Source organism: Plutella xylostella, chromosome 28 (assembly GCF_932276165.1).
Source record: "Plutella xylostella chromosome 28, ilPluXylo3.1, whole genome shotgun sequence".
Lineage (NCBI taxonomy): Eukaryota > Metazoa > Arthropoda > Insecta > Lepidoptera > Plutellidae > Plutella > Plutella xylostella.
Genome location: NC_064008.1, coordinates 6,301,313 through 6,324,678, shown reverse-complemented (window position 1 = coordinate 6,324,678; position 23,366 = coordinate 6,301,313). Strand labels below are relative to the sequence as shown.

Below are 23,366 nucleotides of genomic sequence, written 5' to 3'. Positions count from 1 at the left end.
GACCGCTCCGCTATTTTTAGGTCTTTGTGGGCGATGACCAAGCATGTATCGTCCGCAAATTGGTAGACAGAGCGGTTTTTCAGACAACTGAAAAACTTTAATACCGCGATGTAGGATCTTCATATTAATTCGCCTCGGTTCCATACAAGCTCTCTGTATTGCGCTTTTAGTGCCATCTGTTGGTTATATCCGGAACTGTCTGTCTGTCTGTTACTCTTTCACGCCAAAACTACTGAACGGATTTGAATGAAATTTGGTATACATATGGTCTAGACCCTGAGAAAGAACATAGGCTACTTTTTATTGCGAAACGGAGGTTGTAAGGGGTTAAAAGGGGGGGTTAAAAGTTGTATGCGAAAAGACGCATTTTTCCTGAAATAAAAATGACATATTATGTATCTAGCCTATCTGAAACCTAGTTAAACATTGTGAGATATGGCGTTTCGACTTTCTCCGTGTTCGGCATCATAAGGGTCACAGTGACAGTTAAATAAAGTCCATTTTTCTCTCCACCTTTAATTTGCAAGGTGCGGGTGCCTATATAAATAGAGTGAGTCGCCCGCGCGCCTCAGTTGTAATATCACCATGCAGAAATGACTAGGTTTCAGATAGGCTAGATACATAATATGTCATTTTGTTTCGTTTTAATAATTAATTTAGTATATTCATTCAGTAGATTCATTCAGTAGATTCATTCAATCGTTCATTCATGTATTCATTCATTCAATTTACATCTATCATGGTGGCTAGCTCGATATTGTGACCTTACAATAAACCTCTGTTTAAAGTCTAAATTCTTTAATATCAGCAACCTATCCTCACGAAGATACAGTCCACAATCACACTGACCAATTTGGTCCTTCTCCCGAAGAAAAGAATCTTAGACCAGCGAAGACACCCTGGGAAGATACTGCGCCACGTGCCACGTGGGTCTCTTCATCGATTCCACCGGCGGCTGCGACGTATCTCACGTCTTCGTCTTCACAACAAGCGAGCATCTTCACTACAATCCTTCAAAACTGCGGGTCTTCATCTCCAGACGGTCTTCGAACAGTCCTTCAAGTTCACCAGACGGAGGTGCCGCAGTGGTTAGAAGATACCACGAGGAGCGACTTCATCTCACAGTTTCCAGATTCTCCGCACAATCACATCATCACCCGGAGAAAGGTCTTCAAAAACAAGCCGTAACAGTGAGTCCGTTCCAATTCCTCATCTTAAATTCCTATTTCCATTTCTAAATCGTTTCCCAATTCAGAATTGCACCTATTTGGATCAAACATCGTGATCTCTTATCATAATTGGTGTAGGTACTTATTACTTATATCATCAAATCATCATCACTTACTTACATCTATATAGGTATATACCTAGGTAATCCCTTTTTCTCACGCTGTCATATAACTTAATGCAGCTATCAGTAAACAAGTATACATAAGTACAAAGTTACAAATACGCAGTTTACGCATCACGTAACTGGTTTATCGAGTACATTCTTAGTGCCACGAACCACTGCACGGCGGCAGGTTCACTAATCAGTCAGTCGTATTTTCATAAAAAACATAATGAGTAATAGTGACGATCGTATAAAATTGCTTACTAGAAAACGTGGTAGCATAAAAGCTAAGGTAACACAATTTAATCAATACCTAAACCTAGTTAAAAGTTGTGAATCGCTTAGTGAGCCACAAGTGTACGAACTCGAGTGCCGTTTACATAAAATAGACTCCTTATACAGTGATTACGATGTGTTGCAGACGGATCTGGAGACTCTGTCGGAGGTACCCGACGAGGCGTTCGGCGAGCGCGAGCAGTTCGAGCAGCTGTACTACCAGCTGGTGGCGGAGGCGCGCAGCCTGCTCAAGCGCAGCAGCCTGCCCGCGCTGCCGCCGCCTGCTGAGGAGGGGTCGGAGGCAGGCTCCAGTGCACCACACGGTTACAAGCACGACTTTGTCCGACTGCCGAAAATAAACCTACCATATTTCGATGGGTCAATCAATCAATGGCTGGAATTTCGAGATACGTATTTATCTTTGATACATAATAACAACAGCATTAATGATATTAACAAGTTTCACTATCTCAGAGCGTCATTAAAAAACACAGCTGCTCTTATCATTCAGAGCCTTGATTTCCGTGCCGAAAATTATGCAATTGCCTGGCAGCTTTTATCAGATCGTTATGATAACGAACGTTTGCTCATAAACAATCATCTTAACGACTTATTTAACGTTAAGCCTATTGCCTCAGAATCTAGCTCAGCTTTACGCAATATCATTGATTCTACCAATAAGAATTTACGTGCCTTAGCGTCCCTAGGTCAACCGACGGATCACTGGGATACTTTAATTATTCATATCATGTCTAACAAATTAGACTCCAACACAATGCGTCAGTGGGAAGAACAAAAGAACACAATGAATAGTTTTCCATCATTACAGCTGTTTTTAAAATTCATTAGTGATCGAGCTGATTTGTTAGATACCTTACATACTAATAAAACTAATAATAACACAATAACCTTTCAGAACAAAACTATACCTACAAAACACATTCAGAAAAATAACTACATTCAGAAATCACAACCTAATTCAATGATTTGCCCAATGTGTAAAAACAATCATTACCTTTTCACCTGTCAACAGTTTCGTAACCTATCGGTCATTGACCGCATTCAGCGCGTAAGCCAGTACCCAGTGTGTAAAAATTGTTTACGGCCGGGTCACGCGGACAGTAATTGCACTCTTACTCATTGCAAATATTGCAAATTAAAACACAACACACTTCTTCACAACCATTCATCTGACATTCCTAGCGATCATACTGTATCCCTCTCGACTAACATTGAGCCTGCCAGTACATCAAACTCACACAAACATGTGTTGCTATCCACAGCCATGGTGAAGGTGACTGCGCGTGATGGAAGCTTGCGCACTGCCCGTGTGTTACTTGACAATGGTAGCACCACCAACTACGTGACACAAGACTTGTTTAGTAAGCTGGAACTGGATGGACGTCACGTCAGCTCCACTGTGACAGGTATCAATGGTCAAACATCCTTTGCATCAGAATGTTGTGATCTTGTGATTGAATCTCACTCTGGTAATTACAAGACGAGCATAAATTGTCATATACTCCCCGTAATAAACAGCTGTCTACCGTCTTCGTACATACCTTTCGATAATATGAATATTCCTTCAGGAATAATACTGGCAGACCCTTCATTTAACATGCCTTCTGCTATTGACATTTTGGTAGGGGCTGAAGTTTTTTGGAACGTCATTGGTTCCAATGTAATGGACTTAAATAAACATGTTAAGCTACATGAATCAAAGTTAGGTTGGTTGTTATCTGGATGCATATACTCTAGTAGTCCGGCAGCTACAGCCTCTTGCTACTTCACCTCCAACGAAGAACAAAACTTAACCCGTTTTTGGGAGTTAGACTCAGTGTCTTCTAAGTACAGTTTGTCCGCCGACGAAAGGGCGTGTGAGTCACACTTTATAAAAAATACTGTGCGTGATGACGACGGTCGTTTTGTCGTCACAATACCGCTATCAGAATCACCAGACGTGTTAGGAGATTCATACTCAACAGCTAAATGTCGTTTTTTAGGCTTGGAGCGCAGGTTCGAGCGAGATCCAGACTACAAAAAGAAGTACTGTCAGTTCATAAATGAATATATTTCATTAGGTCACATGACCCCAGTTCAACATAATTATTCCAATAATAATAACTACATTCCGCATCACGGAATAATTAAAGAGTCCAGCCTTACAACAAAGTTACGAGTGGTCTTTGATGCCTCTGCCGTAACATCAACCGGAAAATCGTTTAATGACATACAAATAGTTGGACCGACTGTACAAGACGACCTCTTTTCAATACTTCTTAGGTTTCGTCAACATAAATATTTTTATTTATTTATTAGTATTAGGGAAACAGACAGTATCATAATACAATAAATTAAAGTTCTTAATTAATACATAGACCAGTAAAGTTTCCACTATTAGATAGAACTTAAACTAAGGCAATAAGTTAATTATTAAAAAAAAAAAAAAAAATATTAACAAAGTTGTAAATACAAGTACTTTTTACCAAAACAGAAACTAAATTACATCTAAAATTAATTTCTTAAATTTAGTATAATTTGTTTTTTGTAAATATTAAAACTGAAATGAAGTGGATCTAAATGGTTAAACTTATTATTATAATTCTTACAAGCTCTATATAAAAATGAATTTGCAGCGTAATTAGTTTTGACTGCGGGCAAACTAAAGAAGAGTTTACTTCTAGAATTAACGCGAGGGCAACGGTAACATATATTATTTAAAAGATATGATGAATCAATTTCATTATTAAGTAATTTATAAAGAAACAACTGATCTGATATGCAGTTGCAAGTGACATTGAAAAAATGTATAGGGCGGTATTTGTTAGTCCGTCACAACGTTCATTACAACAAATTTTATTTCGATTCAACTCAAACGAACCGATTCAAAATTACACCTTGAATACAATTTCATATGGTACGTCATCCGGTCCGTACCTAGCTACGAGGTGTTTAGTTTCCCTCGCCGATCAGTGTGATAATACCGATGGTGCGCGTGCTATACAGCATGATTTTTATATAGACGATTTTATAAGCGGTGGTGACAGCATACCGGAAGTAGTCGATATGTGCAAGTCCGTCATTCAAACATTAATGTCCGCTAAATTTAATTTGCGTAAGTGGCAGTCGAATTGCCCAGAAATTTTAAATTTAATAAATTCATTAAATTGTGATGACAATCATTTTATGAATCTTTCCGAAGCCTTACCTTCTAAGACATTAGGTCTATATTGGAATTCTAATTTAGACATCTTAACCTTTTCAGTTTCTATTTGTGCACCCAAAAAACTTACAAAACGACACATATTGTCGGTCATTAGTCAGATTTTTGATCCCTTAGGACTGGTTGGTCCATGCATAGTAACAGCTAAAATGATAATACAAAAAATATGGATCTATAAATGTGGCTGGGATGATATAGTACCAGCTGATATTCAGAAATCTTTTCTAGACTTTGTAAAATCATTGTCACATTTAAATAAAACTTCCATTCCTCGTTGGGTATCCTCCGATGCGGCTGTTGACATACAGTTACATACATTCTCAGACTCGTCGGAGCGCGCGTACGGCGCGTGTGTGTACGTCAGGACGGTGGACAGAGAGGGGCAGGTTTGCGTTCGTCTTCTAACTTCAAAAAATAAAATATCTCCATTAAAGGCAGCTACCATTCCGCGCCTGGAGCTATGCGGAGCTTTATTAGGCACTAGACTTGCTAGCAAGGTTCAAAGTTCCCTGACAATTCCTATAAATAACTGTTTTTACTGGTGTGATTCAACAATCGTACTAGCATGGTTGTCTACATCGCCCAGCGTCTTAAAGCAGTTTGTGAGGAACAGAGTTGGAGAGATTCAAGATGTTACCTGTAACTCACAGTGGAGCTACGTGCCCTCTAAACAAAACCCAGCGGACCTCGTCTCGAGAGGGGTTGGGGCTGACCAACTAAATGTTTCTTCGTTGTGGTGGTCAGGTCCAGAGTTCCTTCAACACAAAGAAATACAATATCCACAGATACCCAACTTACAACAAAATTCATTACCTGAAATATCTTTACATACACAAACCAACAACAATGATAAAACACAAAACATCATATCTATTCTAATACACAAGCTTTCCTCATTCAACAAACTCATACGTATATACAGTTATATACAACGTTTTGTTTACAATACCAGACATAAACTTAATAAAAAACATGGCTATCTTTCATTTAGCGACTTACAAACATCAAAATATAACCTTATTCATATTGCTCAAATGGAAATGTTTCCTAAAGAGTATGACCTGTTAACGAGAAAGCAATCATTACCAAAAAATGGTAGGTTAACATCACTATCGCCTTTTCTTGATTCAAACAACTTAATTCGTGTCGGTGGGCGACTCAAGAATTCCTTTTACACTTTCGATACAAAACACCCCATTCTACTCTGTTCCAAACACCATCTCACTCATTTAATATTTGAAATGTATCACTCAACATTGTTACACGGCGGTCCGCAGTTACTATTGGCAAATATAAGGCACACTTATTGGGTTCTAGGTGGAAGAAACCTGGCAAAAAAGATATTGCATAAATGTATGCGTTGCGCTAGATTCAGGCCTAAGTACATCCAGCCTATAATGGCCGACTTGCCAACTGATAGGACAAACTTAGAATTTCCTTTCATTACAACTGGAATTGACTATGCCGGACCAGTGATGATTGCCAATCGAAAGGGTAGAGGATGCACATTATTGAAATCATATATTTTAATATGTGTCTGTTTTGCAGTTAAGGCCGTGCACCTGGAGCTTGTCACCGATCTGTCTAAGGAAGCATTCTTGGCTGCGCTGGCTCGCTTCACGGCTCGTCGGGGTAAACCCCGCTGTATCCATGCCGATAATAGTACTACCTTTGTAGGCGGTTTTAATGAGCTTAATTCATTTTTATCAAATAATTCAGACGCAATTCAATCATCAATTAATGAACAAGGTATAGATTTTAAATTTATTCCTCCTTACTCACCTCACTTCGGAGGCCTGTGGGAATCTGCCGTTAAGTCGGTCAAACATCATCTCCGCCGTACCCTTGGTCTTGCTCACCTCACATACGAAGAGATGACCACATGTCTTATCCAAATAGAGGCCATTTTGAATTCGAGACCTTTAGTCCCCATTTCTTCTGATCCATCAGACCTTTCCTGCCTAACCCCCGCCCACTTCCTGATTGGACGGCCACTGTTATCGGTACCGCACAATGTCATCGATGACAATGCAAATATCAGCCGGCTTCAGAGATTCCAAAGGGTTGAGGCTCTAAAACAACACTTCTGGCGTAGATTCTCTAACGAATACGTATGTTCCTTACAACAGAGATCCAAATGGAGAAGCTCCAGAGGCCAGCTGCAAGAAGGAGACCTGGTTCTACTGAAGGACGCCTCACAACCTCCACTCCTATGGCTCATGGGACGCGTCACTGCCATCGAACCATCCAGCGACGGCCTTGCAAGAATTGTCCAAGTCAACACGCGAAAAGGACTATTACGCCGAGCATATCAAAACTTGTGCTTACTACCTAAAAATTAGATTTTGACTTTGTCAACGCCGGGGAGTGTTTCGTTTTAATAATTAATTTAGTATATTCATTCAGTAGATTCATTCAGTAGATTCATTCAATCGTTCATTCATGTATTCATTCATTCAATTTACATCTATCATGGTGGCTAGCTCGATATTGTGACCTTACAATAAACCTCTGTTTAAAGTCTAAATTCTTTAATATCAGCAACCTATCCTCACGAAGATACAGTCCACAATCACACTGACCACATTTTTATTTCAGGAAAAATGCGTCTATTATGTAGTCTGAGCCTATCTGAAACCTAGTTAAACATTGTGAGATGTGTTTATTATCGCATGGTGGAGAGAAAACCAACTGTGACCCATAAGCTATGCTATATATTGATGAGTATATCAGTAGATCAATATTTGAATCTATAAATTTATAATGCATAGATTTCTAGGTAATAGATATACTAAAAAGAAAGGTATGAGTATACATAAGACTTAAGTACTTCCTTATTATTCCAGACTTGTCAGAAAGTTATGGAAGGTATGTACCTATACATATAGGTAGGTATTTATACATATGGACACACACAGTGCCTCTTCGAAAGCAATACTTATAAGTAATTATTGATCAAAATCTTGTTATTGTCAAGGCAATATTTTTAACATACACTAGCCGAATGGATGGAACCAGTGAAATACTTTGCAACAATATTTAAAAGCTGTAAAATGTAGAATATCGATCCAGGCCGCTGGGGCTCAGGTCAGCACATGCTGACTAGGGTATGTAATTCTGGACTGACCTCAGAAATGCAGCAGCCGACCCTGGAGCCTCGAGGACCTGCTCAGTCAGCCCTGTACGACGAAACGGCCTGCAACACCTGGCGCGGCATCTAGTCCTTGGAACGAGGAGTGGTGCTTGAAGGGAAGATAATTTTACTAAATATCTCAGCCTCATCAGCTACTGGAAAAGATTAGATGAAGGCTGTGACACTGGCGGATAACTAAGTATTCAGTTTTTCAAAACATGATGCAGGTCACTATATTCATATTCTAGATTGACAAGTAACACACAGTCTAATTTTGTATTCTAACTAACTCGGCGGTTAACGAGTTCCTGTGCAGTCCTACTAGGAAGGAAAGTTATTTTATAAGCCTTTGCACCGATTTTGTGGGCTACTATCATTCTGTATCATCATGTGTGAATATTATGAGCTCTGGCAGCATTCCTTGGTAGATGACATCAATTAATAAAGATTGATTAACACAACAATAACAATTGTAATAGTTGACAAATGAAACCCGGCTAACATGTCTTAGCTGGGTAAGTAAATGATCAGTCATGCCACCAGGATAAGTAAAATGTTCAGTACTTCATATGAAAAACATTAACAAGGTCACCTTTAGGTATGTTCGTCAACACTAAGGGCAGGTCTCGGCCAAAACCTTAAGGCCTAATTTCACACCATTCGGTTAGGTTAAAAATACCTCGGTTTGGTTACATGTTGGACCGTTAAGGTTAGTGAGTGTCCCACCATGCTAAATCACGGGGTTAACTCCCTTGATTGGGTGATAAACTTGATTGCTGCTGTGGGGTTCCGCTAAGACTTGGTTAAGACCGGTAACCAGGCAACGGGTTGTTTACTTGTCACTCATTCTGTCAAGATTCAAGATGGAAAAATGAACAGAGCTTATGATAAACAATATACGAACTAGATGTTGTGTGACATAAAAAATTAAGCGAAATACTGTCTGGGTTTTATATAATGTCAAACCGTGATAAAAGTTTAAATTTAATGTCCTAACCTAACTTGGAACCGCAATATAGAAACACAAATTGATGGCCCTACCTGGAAATCGAACCCGGGATCCCTGGGTGATGAAGCTGAGCTTCTACCACTAGACCACAGAGGTAGATTCAAGAAGTTAAACCTAATGACTTAATGAGAACTATTGAATTAAGTGAAAAATCTTCTAACAAAATATTTTAAAATAAGACCTTACTTAGAAATTGATATGTTATTTCCCGAGAAGTTTCTTTTGCACTGACACTCCATCTTGTTCGTTGTATTGTTGTTCAAACGGCATGGCGTATTAATATTAATTTCAATGACGGATGTCAAAAAACAACCTCGGTAGAAATAGTAACCATGGCAACCTCAAAACCAAAAAGTTTGGTTGTTTGAGGTTGTTTGAAATCACAGAGACATAGACAACAAATTTCCATGAATATGACAGAATATTGAGTGAAGTGTGAGGGAAATGAGTGAATGATACACATAATGCTGGATTTATGAATGGTCTGTTAGATTTTCGTCGTGGGACTCATCAAGTTAACAAGGGTAATAATCCTTAAACGCGTCGTCAGCAAATCCGTTATTGAGACTGTAACTAACAGAATCATGAGAAACCAGGTCTAAGGCTTCGCCTTGTTGCAACTTCAAAGGTACGTAGGTAGGTACCTACTTACATTGTTGTAGGTTCGATTTTGAAACCATTAAGTCAACCTAGATAAAACAAAATAAAATAGCTCGATTAAATAAAGATGGTACGTAAAGATGTTAGTTGTACCTGATCAGACCTGATGCAACGACAGCCAACATAGACTCTCTAATCTGTGGAAGCAACAATCATGGTGGCGGGAACATGGACAGTTGGACGAGCCACCTCGAGCCTGACTTATCAATCAGAACTGACAGTTCGCCAACAGCAGATGCTTGCGGCTATCTATAGGTAAACTTAGGTAGTTAGCTATACCCAAGAAAAAGTCCTTGGACATCGATATGACAGTGGAACGGCGAATAACTGTGACACTCTTTAAAACAAAAAGGCTCGTTGTTGTCCAGCTAAGGAAGGTTACCTACTTCAGCGACCTGGTATTGCATTCTGAAAGAACTGCGAAGAGTTAATATTATGTCTAATAATTATTACTTATTTAGAAAGTTTTCAGCAAACTCTAATAAATCAAGCAGCTACCATGTCACCGCTGCCCGGTTATAACTCTGTACTAGCTTAGTAGATATATATACCAGTTTTAGCCTTCAGCTAGAGGCCAGAGAGCTCCTAAATGAGATGCGAGTACGAGCATGACACAAGTAATTTTTTACTTGGTAACTAGTTACGTAACTAACTGAAAGATCCATAAAACAGTTGAGGATTACTCAAAATGGAATTGTGAAAACGGCACGTCTGCATCTTAACCAGTCAGTCTAAGTAGTTTCAGCAGATACAGCGTTTGCGCCAGAATCGAATTAAAAATACATTTTCATTAGAGAAGCCGTTTAGGCATGAATAGGTACTTTCACCCTTTGGATTGTGCTCCAAATGATGACCTTCGAAATTCATAGAAATTTAATGACGACTGCCATTGTTTATTATCTAGCCCCGTACATTGAGTAGGGCTGCGGCTACACGTGATGTGATACACAGTACACAGTAGGTATATGCATGTTCCCAGAATAGTGGAAGTTATAATTTTACCAAAAGGTAGTCGTCCCGTGCAAGAGCACCGTTACTCGATTTATTCGATACACAACTAGTAGACAGCTGCTGCGTAGGAGGTTCACGCATTTTTCAACAAAGAGCTCGGATACACACTCACAATCCACTGGGACATAAGGAAGACAGCTAATATGGTGCCACTCAGAAACCGCGATGACACTCCGATCATGATCACCCGACAGTAGGATCATAATAAATTCGGTAACTTGTGAAGCGGTATGGTATAGCAACAGCGACTTTCACGAAATCAGGAATTAGCTCAGTGCTTTTAGGTTGAACACTCGCCGGTGGGATTCACTTTGCTCACAGCCGAGAAAAGAAAAGACTCAAAGCTGGAATCTGCCGATGTGTCATGACACTTAAGATAGTGTCTGGGGGGTCACTTTATATGACGAAAAACGAACTTTCAGTGCACTGCGGCGCGAGCCGCTCTATCTGTTTGTATGTATTAAACGTGCCGATTGCACGACAGCTCTCGTTCGTTCGTTTCTCATCAGTATAGACTATAGAGTAACGCTCCTACTTACCGTACGTCACCATTCCCATGAGCAGTCCAATGATCTTAAGGCAGTTTAGAACAAAAGCTGCATTAGACAGTTTCTTCAGCAGAGACATTGGAATAAAAAATTGATTGCACAACTATCCCCAGGAGCAGTCTACAGGTCACTTTGGGCAGTTCAGAAGAAAGCTGCTTTAATAGAATACCCTACCTCAGCGGAGGCATCAAATTGAATTGCTTTAACACTTTTAGAAGCGGTGCACGTTACCCGATTTGTCGTCAGCCATGCCGATGCGGCTACGGCGACTGCAGGTGGTTACTCAGGCTTCCTTGGTGTGCCCTTGTATGGCTAACATGACCAACCTTGGCAGTAAACGTTCGTCTGCATATGCCAAAATCACTGATGAATAGCGCACGTTCCTCGATACCTTCTAAATAAGTCACTCATAATGATGGCTGATGATGATGATGACCGTACTAGCAATAGTGCAGGCGGTTCCGCTGAGCATAAAATCTCTTCCCAGACAGGGGGCGTTTGGATCTGGCAACCAGGACAGGAGTGCCAGGTGTGCGCAGCGATGCAGGTGGGACAACACAGCCGCCAGGGCAGGAGTGCATGGCTGGGTCTATGCAGCGATGCAGGTAGCACAAACCGGTGGCCAGGGCCAGGACCGGGTGTACGCTGCGATGCAGGTGGCACAAAACGGTGGCCAGGGCCAGGACCGGGTGTACAGCCGCCAGGGCAGGAGTGCATGGCTGGGTCTATGCAGCGATGCAGGTACCACAAACCGGTGGCCAGGGCCAGGACCGGGTGTACGCTGCGATGCAGGTGGCACGAGACGGCGGCCAGCGCAGGAGCACAGGGCCAGGTGTATGCTGCGATGCAGGTGGCACGAACCGGTGGCCAGGGCAGGAGCGCAGGGCCGGGTGTACGCTGCGATGCAGGTGGCACGAGACGGCGGCCAGCGCAGCACAGGGCCGGGTGCAAGTTACACGAAACTTCAATTTCACCGAATCGGCCTGCCTACCCTCAGCGGATAGGTACCGGCGGATCACATTACTCGCCGCACATGCCACAATGTCCCAACATACTGAAACTCGGAGCCACGTGCTTCCTGTAAAAAATCCTATGACGGTCCAGGAAAGCTCCTGTTTGTAAAGCCTTACATAAGCTATAATCAAGTGCATTATTGTAAAAGCAAAGTTTTTATCAACTGTTTTCTAAAAATATTAGAAATTGAGGGTAGAAAAATATATTTTTATTATTTTTTCCTGTATAAAATTAACATATGCTTTACTTAAAGCGGTAATTAATGTAAGTATCTAGCTCAAGCGCCACTAGTAGGACCGGAATATGTGATCAATCATCACCACGACTATTGAATCGGACCCTACTGCGTGGGATAAAAACCCCAAGCGCCGGAGCATTATGACCAGTGGCTGAGCTCTTAAAAGCAGTAAATAATAGCATTTTACTCACGGCTTATCAACTCAAACCTTCGTTGCGAAATCCTCAGCAATGGCTGCGTGCGCAGCAGCCGGCAGGCCCCGCGCTGCCTGGTCCGCATCACGCTACAGCTCCCGGCAGCGAGGACTCCGCAAATTCAATATTATATTTTTCCCCGTCGGAGCGAAGCCGACGAGAACCGTGGCTACATTGAGCCATTTTGCCGAAGTGTTCACTTCAAAAATCAAAAACCAACTGAGGCGCGCGGGCGACTCACTCTATTTATATAGGCACCCGCACCTTGCAAATTAAAGGTGGAGAGAAAAATGGACTTTATTTAACTGTCACTGTGACCCTTATGATGCCGAACACGGAGAAAGTCGAAACGCCATATCTCACAATGTTTAACTAGGTTTCAGATAGCCTCAGACTTCATAATACTTAATTTTAAAAGATAAAAATACTACGGCTGACTGGCGTAGTGGTTAGTGACCCTGACTGCTGGGGGGGGGGGTAGATCTTTTTTTAAATAAACTTTATATTTAAGCACTTGATGAGCAATAATTAAACATTTTGTTCTAGCGTTTTTGAAACTTCGATCTGTGAGTGGATGAAATAGGTGTTCATATTTTGTATGAAGTTCGTCATTTTTGAAGATAAAAACATTATATTTTGTATTTAGGCACTACATAATCACAAAAAAATAATAATTAGCATATAAAAAAACCCAGTGTGGGGGTGTAATATAGGGGTTGAAAGTTTTATGGGTGTTGAGTTTTAGAAGTTTAATTTATATAGTAGCTATGTCCGCTCCTAGATGGCGTTGTCGGATCGGATATAGATCGCGGTATGGTTTGATTTTAGCTAATGTACTTATAGTTTGTATGTATTTGCAGTAAGTTTCTAAGGTCCTCGAAAACAACCCAATAAACGACTGTGCTTTTCAATACGTTTAATTCATTGTCATTTGGTTCTTATGCGTCATTTTTGAAGATAAAACCATGAAACTTATTACGTAGGTGTTTTGGGAAAATATGCAGAGATTTTCTATACGGAATTCCCATGACTGACACGCACAGGCTAAACGTAGCGTAGGCACTTGAAATTAGGAAGGGACGTAGCTTAGGTATCGTATTTTCCCACAAAAACCGGAGTTAGCGGTTGAAATTCGGCATTAACTTAGGCTGTTTTTAACAGCATGCGGATTTGATCACGCACGCGGGATTTCCCCGCACGCGTTCATACAAGTATTCATTGTGACGCGTGGAATATGCACACGAGATGCGGGAAAATGGCGTGCTATCCCACGTGCGTGATGAAATCTGCATGCTGTTAAAACAGCCGTAAAGCTTAGTTACAATAGGATATTGCAAAATACCTAGATGTTTTCAATCTAACATGTCTGCACACCTTAGTAAAGTTATGGTTTTGTTTTGAAAAATGGGAGTTAAAGTGAAAAAAAATAAGTAGTATGAAAAAAAACAAAACTGCATAAGTTAGATGCTTGAAATTAAACATTTATAAATTACTATTCTGCCATTGCTATACAAGTCTTTGCTCAATGAAGTCATGAAAATCATTTTTAGTATTTATCTTCGTACTTATTTGTCAACTTTCATCTAATTTAATACCACCATGGCATGTTATTGGGTAGGTAGTTCGGGAGTCGTCCACAGCAAAATAATTTTAAGGCGAAGCGAAGCTCGCGGGCAACAGCTAGTTGAAAATAATATCATTACGCCATGCCCTTTGAAAAACAATACAACGAACTAGATGGAGTGTCAGTGCAAAAGAAAGGACTCAACAAATAATAAGACGGCCGAATGGCGTAGTGGTTAATGACCTGACTACTGAGCCGATGGTCCCGGGTTCGATTCCCGGCTGGGGCAGATATTTGTTTAAACACAGATATTTGTTCTCGGGTCCTGGATGTGCCCGTTAAATGGCAATAGGCCCGCCCCCTATTACATTGGGACTAACATAACACTCTGGCGAAAAGTGGGTGCAGTAATGCACCTCTGCCTACCCCGCAAGGGAGTACATTAGTACAAGGCGTGAGTGCGTGTTTTTTTTTTTTTTTTTTTTTTTTTTTTCAACAAATAACTCCTCAATTTCTAAGTAAGGTATTATTTTAAAATATTTTGTTAGAAGATTTTTCACTTAATTCAATAGTTCTCATTAAGTCATTAGGTTTAACTTCTTATATCTACTTCTGTGGTCTAGTGGTAGAAGCTCAGCTTCATCACCCAGGGATCCCGGGTTCGATTTCCAGGTAGGGCCATCAATTTGTGTTTCTATATTGCGGTTCCAAGTTAGGTTAGGACATTAAATTAAAATTTTTATCTCGGTTTGACATTATATAAAACCCAGACAGTATTTCGCTTCATTTTTTATGTCACGCAACATCTAGTTCGTATATTGTTTATCAAAGGCTCTGTTCATTTTTCCATCTTAAATTCTTGACAGGTGTGTCAAAAGTCAACAACCCGTTGCCTGGTTACCGGTCTTAACCAAGTCTTAGCGGAACCCCACAGCAGCAATTAAGTTTATCACGCGATCAAGGGAGTTAGACCTGGTTTCTCATGATTCTGTTAGTTACGTCTCAATAACGGATTTGCTGACGACGCGTTTAAGGATTATTACCCTTGTTAACTGGATGAGTCCCACGACGAAAATCTAACAGACCATTCATAAATCCAGCATTATGTGTATCATTCACTCATTTCCCTCACACTTCACTCAATATTCTGTCATATTCATTGAAATTTGTTGTCTATGTCTCTGTGATTTCAAACAACCTCAAACAACCAAACTTTTTGGTTTTGAGGTTGCCATGGTTACTATTTCTACCGAGATTGTTTTTTGACATCCACCATTGTAAATAATATTATTACGCCATGCCCTTTGAAAAACAATACAACGAACAAGATGGAGTGTCGGTGCAAAAGAAACTTCTCGGGAAATAACATATCAATTTCTAAGTAAGGTCTTATTTTAAAATATTTTGTTAGAAGATTTTTCACTTAATTCAATAGTTCTCATTAAGTCATTAGGTTTAACTTCTTGAATCTACCTCTGTGGTCTAGTGGTAGAAGCTCAGCTTCATCACCCAGGGATCCCGGGTTCGATTTCCAGTTAGGGCCATCAATTGTGTTTCTATATTGCGGTTCCAAGTTAGGTTAGGACATTAAATTTAAACTTTTATCTCGGTTTGACATTATATGTATAAAACCCAGACAGTATTTCGCTTAATTTTTTGTGTCACACAACATCTAGTTCGTATATTGTTTATCAAAGGCTCTGTCCATTTTTCCATCTTGAATCTTGACAGAATGAGTGACAAGTAAACAACCCGTTGCCTGGTTACCGGTCTTAACCAAGTCTTAGCAGAAACCCACAGCAGCAATCAAGTTTATCACCCGATCAAGGGAGTTAACCCCGTGATTTAGCATGGTGGGACACTCACTAACCTTAACGGTCCAAAATGTAACCAAACCGAGGTATTTTTAACCTAACCGAATGGTGTGAAATTAGGCCTTAACCCCATGATTTAGCATGGTGGGACACTCACTAACCTTAACGGTCCACCATGTAACCAAACCGAGGTATTTTTAACCTAACCAAATGGTGTGAAATTAGGCCTTAGTACAATAAATTAATGGCGTTCGATTCAAGTCATAGATTAATGTTTATTTATAAATTCGGGTAGGTATATTGTAATTTTATAAATATTTTATGGGGTACTTTATCGAAGTCTAGTTGTGATTCAGTCTTTCAGATTTTCAAATAGTTCGGAATAATTATATCGCTACAAGCTAATAGGCATAAAATTTGTGTATAATACCAACCAAGTGTTTTTCCTCTGTAAGTGCTACATTTTGAAAATCAGTAATTGTGTGTGATCATAAAGACTGGGAGCCATATATCTCATGAAAAATACCCATGTCAATCAATAAATAAAAAAAAAACTTCGACCGACTTTAAAGCTGTCTTACCAATCCAAAATCATCCTTATTCCGTCTCAAGAAACTCAAGCCATCTCCAGTAGGAAAACCTCGGACGAAATTGGGAGCTTTAAGGTGTATTTTTGCTTGTGAAATTTGGAGATTGGACACGAAAGTTTGGCCCTGTAATATTGTCGTTTGTTCAGGAAGGGCGGTGAAGCGACAAATTGAGAGGGGGAGAGTGGTAGTGACTTATTCAAATCAGCGATTTGTTTCTAACCACTAATGAAAACAGGGTGTTGTAGTTTCACGTGACTTCCTGTTGTTCTGTAACATACGCATAGTTAATAAATTATTACCTAACTTTATTTTGTAATAAATTTTGAATTTTGTATGGGTTGAATTAAATGTAAACGAATTAAAAAAATTAAAAGTAAACGATGCCACTTACTTTTGAAATTGGGGTTTTGGATATGGTAAAGGGTTATATACATAATATTTGTTATGTAGGTATATGTATGTAAGTACCTACATCTTATTATTATGTGTGTGAACTCGTTCATAGAACGCTAAGACCGAATAAAAATGCTTGTTTTCTACCAATCTACGAAGTATATTTTAAAACATGGGCCATGATTTTAAACAACCTCGAATCTAATTTCACGCCTCAGATATCTTTATATGAAAAGACGATTTTTCTTTAATTTCCGCTGGCGTATTCGAAACTTGCAGAAAATTACGGGTATGCCCTTTGAAAAGCACAATTACTTAAATAGAATTTGAAATATTGGCTATGATAACGCTTTGAATTAGTTAGGGGCCTTGCATACTTAATAATGCATAAGAACTTACAGACATGCCAAATGCTATCAAGAACCTGGGAAACACCTTATAAATATTATATTATGACAAAAACTAAACACCCCGTAATCTAGAATGTCTATGATTAGGTACGTAGGTATTTTATTAATGCGATAAATATATATTGAAGGATATCGATTAGACCTAATTACCGATTAGATTTAAATCAACATTTTTTTATTTATTTATTTGATACTTTATTGCACAAATATGAAATATAAGTGTACAAAAGGTGGACTTAATGATAAAAGCATTTTCTACCAGCCAACCTACAGGAGGTACAGAAAAACTAGTAGAAAGGTGCAACAAAAAAAAAAGTAGTTATACTAAATTGAAAAAGGAAAAACAAAATAAAGTCACTTGATAATCAACTTAGGGCCGATTTTTCAATGCTCAGATAGACAACCAGATAGCGTTTATTCGACAGATAGCGAAATATTGAATTTTTCAACCGTCAGATAGAACTTATTCGTCCAATAACTCAGTTAACTGGAGAATAAATCTATCTGCTGCTTGAGCCGCCAGATAGTGCTTATTCGATTGATAATTTGACATTTGAGGTTATTAAGTAAGTTCTTTTTTGTGTTTATACCAATTCTAAACTATACAAGCGCAGAGAATAATCGTCTTTTCAATGGATATTTTCGATGATATTGATGATTTGGCGATCGAAAAAGAGGTAGTAGGTAATGAACGAATGTATAAGGAAAGTCAGAGTCGTCAAAACGAGGCCTGATCATTACAGCATATGGGATGCAAAAGAATTTCATCGCCGAAAGGCGCCAGACTACAAACATTATGTTGATTTATTTTCAAGCATTAATTTAAAAAAAAAGAGGAATGTAGTAGCACTTCCTTCATAATAAAATATTAAGGTACATTATAGTTTTTCATTTTATGATAAGTAGGTAACCTATGCTACATATACCTAAGTATCTAAGAATAGAATAGAATAGAATAGAATATTGCTTTATTGAACACCACATAAATCAGACATACAAAAACACATACTTATAGACTAGAACTAATGTACAATAGGCGGCCTTATCGCTGAGGGCGATCTCTTACAGGCAACCTTATATATAGCGGAAACAAAGTGACAGTTTAGAGGGCGGTGTACCAACAATAACAAAATAATAATATAACTAACTATGTACCTACTTATAATAGCCTAATATAAACCTATAATACTGTAATACATACCATAAACAATACATACTATACATAATTATATACATACATATTATACAAACATACATATTAAGTATATACACAAACATACATATTAAGTTAATTAAATAACATTATTATACTATACAAATTATAAAAGACATATAATACCGACACGGACTACTTACAATGATAGATAATGATTTTTTACCAGTGTTTTAAAGGTTTGCGGTGATTTAGCGCTACGCACATTAAGTGGCAGAGAGTTCCACAGCTCAATTGCCCGAACCGTAAAGGAGTGGCTGTAAAATTTTGTAGAATGCGCCGGATATTCCAGTAGAAGCTCCTGTGAAGAACGCATCGGTCTTCCTTGAGCGTTCAGTCGAAACTGAAAGCGCTCCTTCAGGTAGTTTGGCGTGCATGGGTTGAACAGGACAGAGTACAAGAGCGAAAGAATATGAGCATTCCGTCGAAGGCGAATCGGGAGCCACTTGAGTTTTGCGCGGTATTCGGAGATATGGTCAAATTTTCGGAGGCCGAAAATTATCCGTATGCAGAAGTTTTGAAGTCGCTCAAGTTTGTTTAATTGCTCCTCTGTGAGATCTGGATAGCTGGCGTCTGCGTAGTCGAGTATTGGAAGAAGAAGGGTCTGAACAAGCGAAACTTTAGTAGATGTCGGTAGAAAATTGCGCAGTCGCCTTAAGGATGAAGCAGATGCAAATATTTTCCGGCTCAGTTCAGCCATTTGCAGAGTCCATGTAAGGTTGCTGTCGATATATACACCAAGGTTCTTCACAACATTGCTGAAAGGTATAATATTGCCATCGAAAGATATGTGAGGTATTTGGTGCCAATCAACCTTCGACCTCATTCTGGGGCTACCCAATATAGCGACCTGTGTTTTTGTGGGGTTGATTTTTAGTCCGTAAGATTTACACCATACAGATATGCTGTTCAAGTCGGAGTTAACTTTTGAAATGGCATCAGCTAAATCAGATGGTGCTGACTGCATATAGATCTGTAGATCATCTGCGTACAAGTGGTAGAAAGAAGAGAATTTATGGGATATACTATTAATGAAAATAGCGAAGAGCAGAGGAGATAAGACGCCACCTTGCGGGACACCGGCAGAGGAGTTACACCACGTAGAGAAGGAATCCTCTATGCGTATGCGCTGTCGGCGCCCATGCAAGTAACTGTGAAACCAGCCAACAGCTTCTGGAGATATGTTAAGTGAACCCAAAATTCCAAGCAGTATTTCGAAATCTACGGTGTTGAAGGCGTTACTGAAATCGAGCAATGCCAATACAGTAAGCTGACCTTTTTCCATACCCCAACGGACGTCATCGGTAATTTTAATTAAAGCAGTTACCGTACTATGTCCAGGACGAAAACCAGATTGAAAAGGATTAAGTAGATCATTTTGGGAGAGGAAGGAACTAAGTTGATGATGAACAAGACGTTCGAGAACTTTGGAAAGGAAAGGTAAAATTGAAATGGGACGGTAATCCGAGAAAGAGGAAGGGTGTGATTTTTTTGGAAGAGGGGTTATTTGAGCATCTTTCCATGCTGAGGGAAAAACCTTTGCAGAGATAGAGGAGTTAAGGATATGGGTAATGATAGGGATGATGACGTCAATGATGGGCATGACCATGTTTCTACTGACACTATCACTACCAACTGCGTTGGAGGTGATGGAAGTAATGGTTTTCTTAACATCACATTCACTGAATTGGCTAAAATGAAAAGAGGAAAAGCCGGGAGTTGGTAAAGTAGAAATGTGATTGAGTGTCTTAGTTTTAATAGCATCACAAAGAGCTGAAGTTGAGGAAAAATGAAGATTCAGAGAATCTAAGTTTAAATTACTAGGTAAGGAGCTATGCTGTGGTTTTCCAACTCCCAGTGACTTCAAGAATCTCCAGACCTTAGCTGGATCTCCATTTTCAATGGATTCATGAATATGGCGTCTTTGAGCATTTCTACACGCCTTGTTGCAGAGGTTACGCGCAGTATGATATTTCTCCTTATTAATATCTGTAGGTCGGCATTTATATCTATATTTGGCTAGATTTTTTCTCCGCATGAGAACCCTGATGTCATCGTTCAGCCATGGGGCAGGCAAATGCTTCATTTTGACTTGACGAACTGGAGCATGTTTGTCGTAAAGCTCGATAAGCAGTTCATTAAATCTACTAACTTGCTCGTCTACAGTGTTCAATTTAGTGACTGAAAGCCAATCTACTTTAAGGGCATCTGCATACAATTCATCCACGTCCATACCACCAAAATTTCGCTGTAGAAGAATTCTCGGCTTCGCTTTTGGGGGTCGGATTTTGTAAGAGAGATATATCAGATCATGATATGAGAAAGCATCAGCAGTACATTGGCCATGTTTGGCAACGTGAGCTGTGGATGACACTAATATCAGATCAAGAAGAGATGGGGCACAGTTAGGGAAATGATGTGTAGAATTAAGAGGAAGAATGCTAAGGTTGCTAGATTTGGCTAAGGATTCCAATAAAGAAGACCGACAGTCCTGTTTGAGAAGACAGGTGTTGAAGTCTCCCATGAGAACTGTATGGGGATAATTGGGAGTAAAATCTTCGAGAAGCTTCTCAAAAGAGCTAAAGTAGTTGACCTTGGATGAATGGCAATAGAAGACGCCAAGAAGGACTTTTGTGTGTGAGAGTGTTATCTCGACGAATAAATGTTCACCTGCATTTTGTGGAGGTGGTTGAGTGGACATACTGATGACAGAAAAAGGAATATTTGCACGAAGGTAAATGGCCACACCACCACCACCGCCAACAATGCGGTCGTTACGAATAAGCTGGAAACCTGGTAAAGAATAGGAAACTGATGAGTGACAAGGTTTGAGCCAAGATTCCGATACCAATATGGCATGAACGTGTTTGATATCAAATGTAGCCAGCATATCTGAAAAATGAGACGGAATGCTCTGCGCGTTAATGTGAACAACGTTAAAGTTTTTTGGAACACTAGAGAAATTAGAAAATAAGATATCAGACACTGAAGGAAGACTTTGAAAACTACTGGTACTGTTCAATCCATCGGACGCAGCACACGAAACATAACTGTCATTACTCTCATCGCTATCATCATTATCACTTTGTGGCATTGTATACGTAGATAATGTCATAAAATATATAATAATATATCAATAAATATATAATATAGTAACTTAATACAGATATATAGTATAAATAAATAAATGTATATTAAACTATCTAAATATAAACTAATCTATTATAATAAGCTTCTACCAATTATAAAGAATGTACCTGCTAGCTGTACAAATAATATTAATTTTGAATGCAGTCAAAAATGTAATTATGAATATTCTGAGAATTAAATAGTTACGCTATACTGTGTTCTGAACGAACATAACATTTAGGGACCGCGGACACTAGCATAATTTGACATTGACAATTGACTACTCTGTGACAGAAAGATAATTTAAAAAAAAAATAAAGTAAAGTTGTGAAATTTGTGAATCAAACTAAAAGAATGTTAAATACCTATAAACGTAATTACAGTAGACAATTTATGAAGCCTTCTTTGTAACGCGCTTTTCCCGGGCTACTGGAGCCTTGGCGGTGGCCTGTTTTGAAGACGTCGACTGTTTGGAGTTGTCATATGCCTTGCTCGTCGGTGGGCACACGGCGTTCAACTCCGAAGTGGTGACCACCCGATGCCGCTTGCCCTCCGGGTCGAGAACAAAGATGCTCCCGTCCCTGGTCCAGCACCGCGACACGCCGACCCGCTCCCGCGCCGCCAGGAAAGCGTCGTGCCGGGGCTTCGTCAGAAACTCCGACATCGTCACCCCTGTGCCTTTCAGCTTGGTCTTAGAATACCAGAGGCTGTTCCTCAGAGGCACATCCTTCAGCTTCAGGAGTATCGGCCTCGGCTTGTCACCCATTGAACGCCCCATCCTGTGACATTGCCGGACATCCTCTTTGCACAGCAACTCTGGATCCCCAAGACGCTCTGCGACAACTTTAAGAACCACAGCTGTGGTGTTCTCCTTGGCTGCTTCCTTGATGCCATGGATGAGGAGCATCTTGCGTCGAGTCCGGGTCTCCTGCTCATCTGCAGCTCGTGCCAACATGTCAACTTGTTGCTGCAGGCTGCCCAGTGCTGACATCATGAATGTCCGGAACGATGTGAATTGTGCAGCCAGTCCAGTTATTGTGGGAGTTTGTGGACTCTTCTGTAGAACCTCGTCATGAAAGACCGACATCTGGACATTGAAAAGGTCCTTCAACTCTTCCATAGACTTCTTGATTGAATCCATATTGTCAAAAAAAAATTGTGTCAATGAAATAGTTGTCCAGGAGAGGATATTATTATGCCAGCAGGTACTTAATTATTATAGCTTCCAAATTTTCATAAATTCTTTAGGTTTTAATGTTTATTTATATTTATTTTAATTATATAATTAGCACAGTAATTTAATGATGTGTATTATTTCACACCTACCCGCAAAAAAAAAAAGACAGAGACATCCCTCCTGCTTGGCGGCATGATCTTCTATGTCCAGTAGTGGACGGCTATAGGCTGAGGAGAAAAGAGAGAAACCATCCAGTACTTGATAATAAAACATAGGTGTTATTTCTTTCAGTTTTTATTCATTAAATTTAAATTAAGGATACGTTGAATGCTAATGTTGGAGCAAATGCCTAACACCTTTTCTTCTACATCGTTAAATGAAGGAGCATTTGAGGGCCCAGCTCCAGTTTTGTACATCTCCTGCCTTTGCAGGGAAGA

The 23,366-nt window shown here is 39.6% G+C and overlaps 2 protein-coding genes across 8 annotated transcripts; one reads left to right on the top strand and one right to left on the bottom strand.

The window, feature by feature from the left end:
- Positions 1-1,211: 1,211 nt before the first annotated feature.
- On the top strand, positions 1,212-7,355 carry LOC105396586. 7 transcript variants are annotated; one of them, XM_048631329.1, is made up of 4 exons: positions 1,212-1,625; positions 1,755-1,932; positions 6,381-6,581; positions 6,962-7,355. In XM_048631329.1, exons 1-4 carry the CDS (start codon positions 1,563-1,565, stop codon positions 7,165-7,167), a joined length of 648 nt encoding a protein of 215 aa, XP_048487286.1. In that variant the 5' UTR covers positions 1,212-1,562; the 3' UTR covers positions 7,168-7,355. The 7 variants fall into 7 exon arrangements, with proteins under 7 accessions (XP_048487286.1, XP_048487283.1, XP_048487287.1 ...); XM_048631326.1 differs by having other exon boundaries at positions 1,213-1,625; positions 1,755-3,036; XM_048631330.1 differs by having other exon boundaries at positions 1,214-1,625; positions 6,381-6,464.
- A 14,540-nt stretch (positions 7,356-21,895) lies between these two features.
- Positions 21,896-23,048, bottom strand: LOC125490924. The gene has a single exon (XM_048631432.1). It carries the CDS (start codon positions 22,891-22,893, stop codon positions 22,144-22,146), a length of 750 nt encoding a protein of 249 aa, XP_048487389.1. The 5' UTR covers positions 22,894-23,048; the 3' UTR covers positions 21,896-22,143.
- Positions 23,049-23,366: the final 318 nt, after the last annotated feature.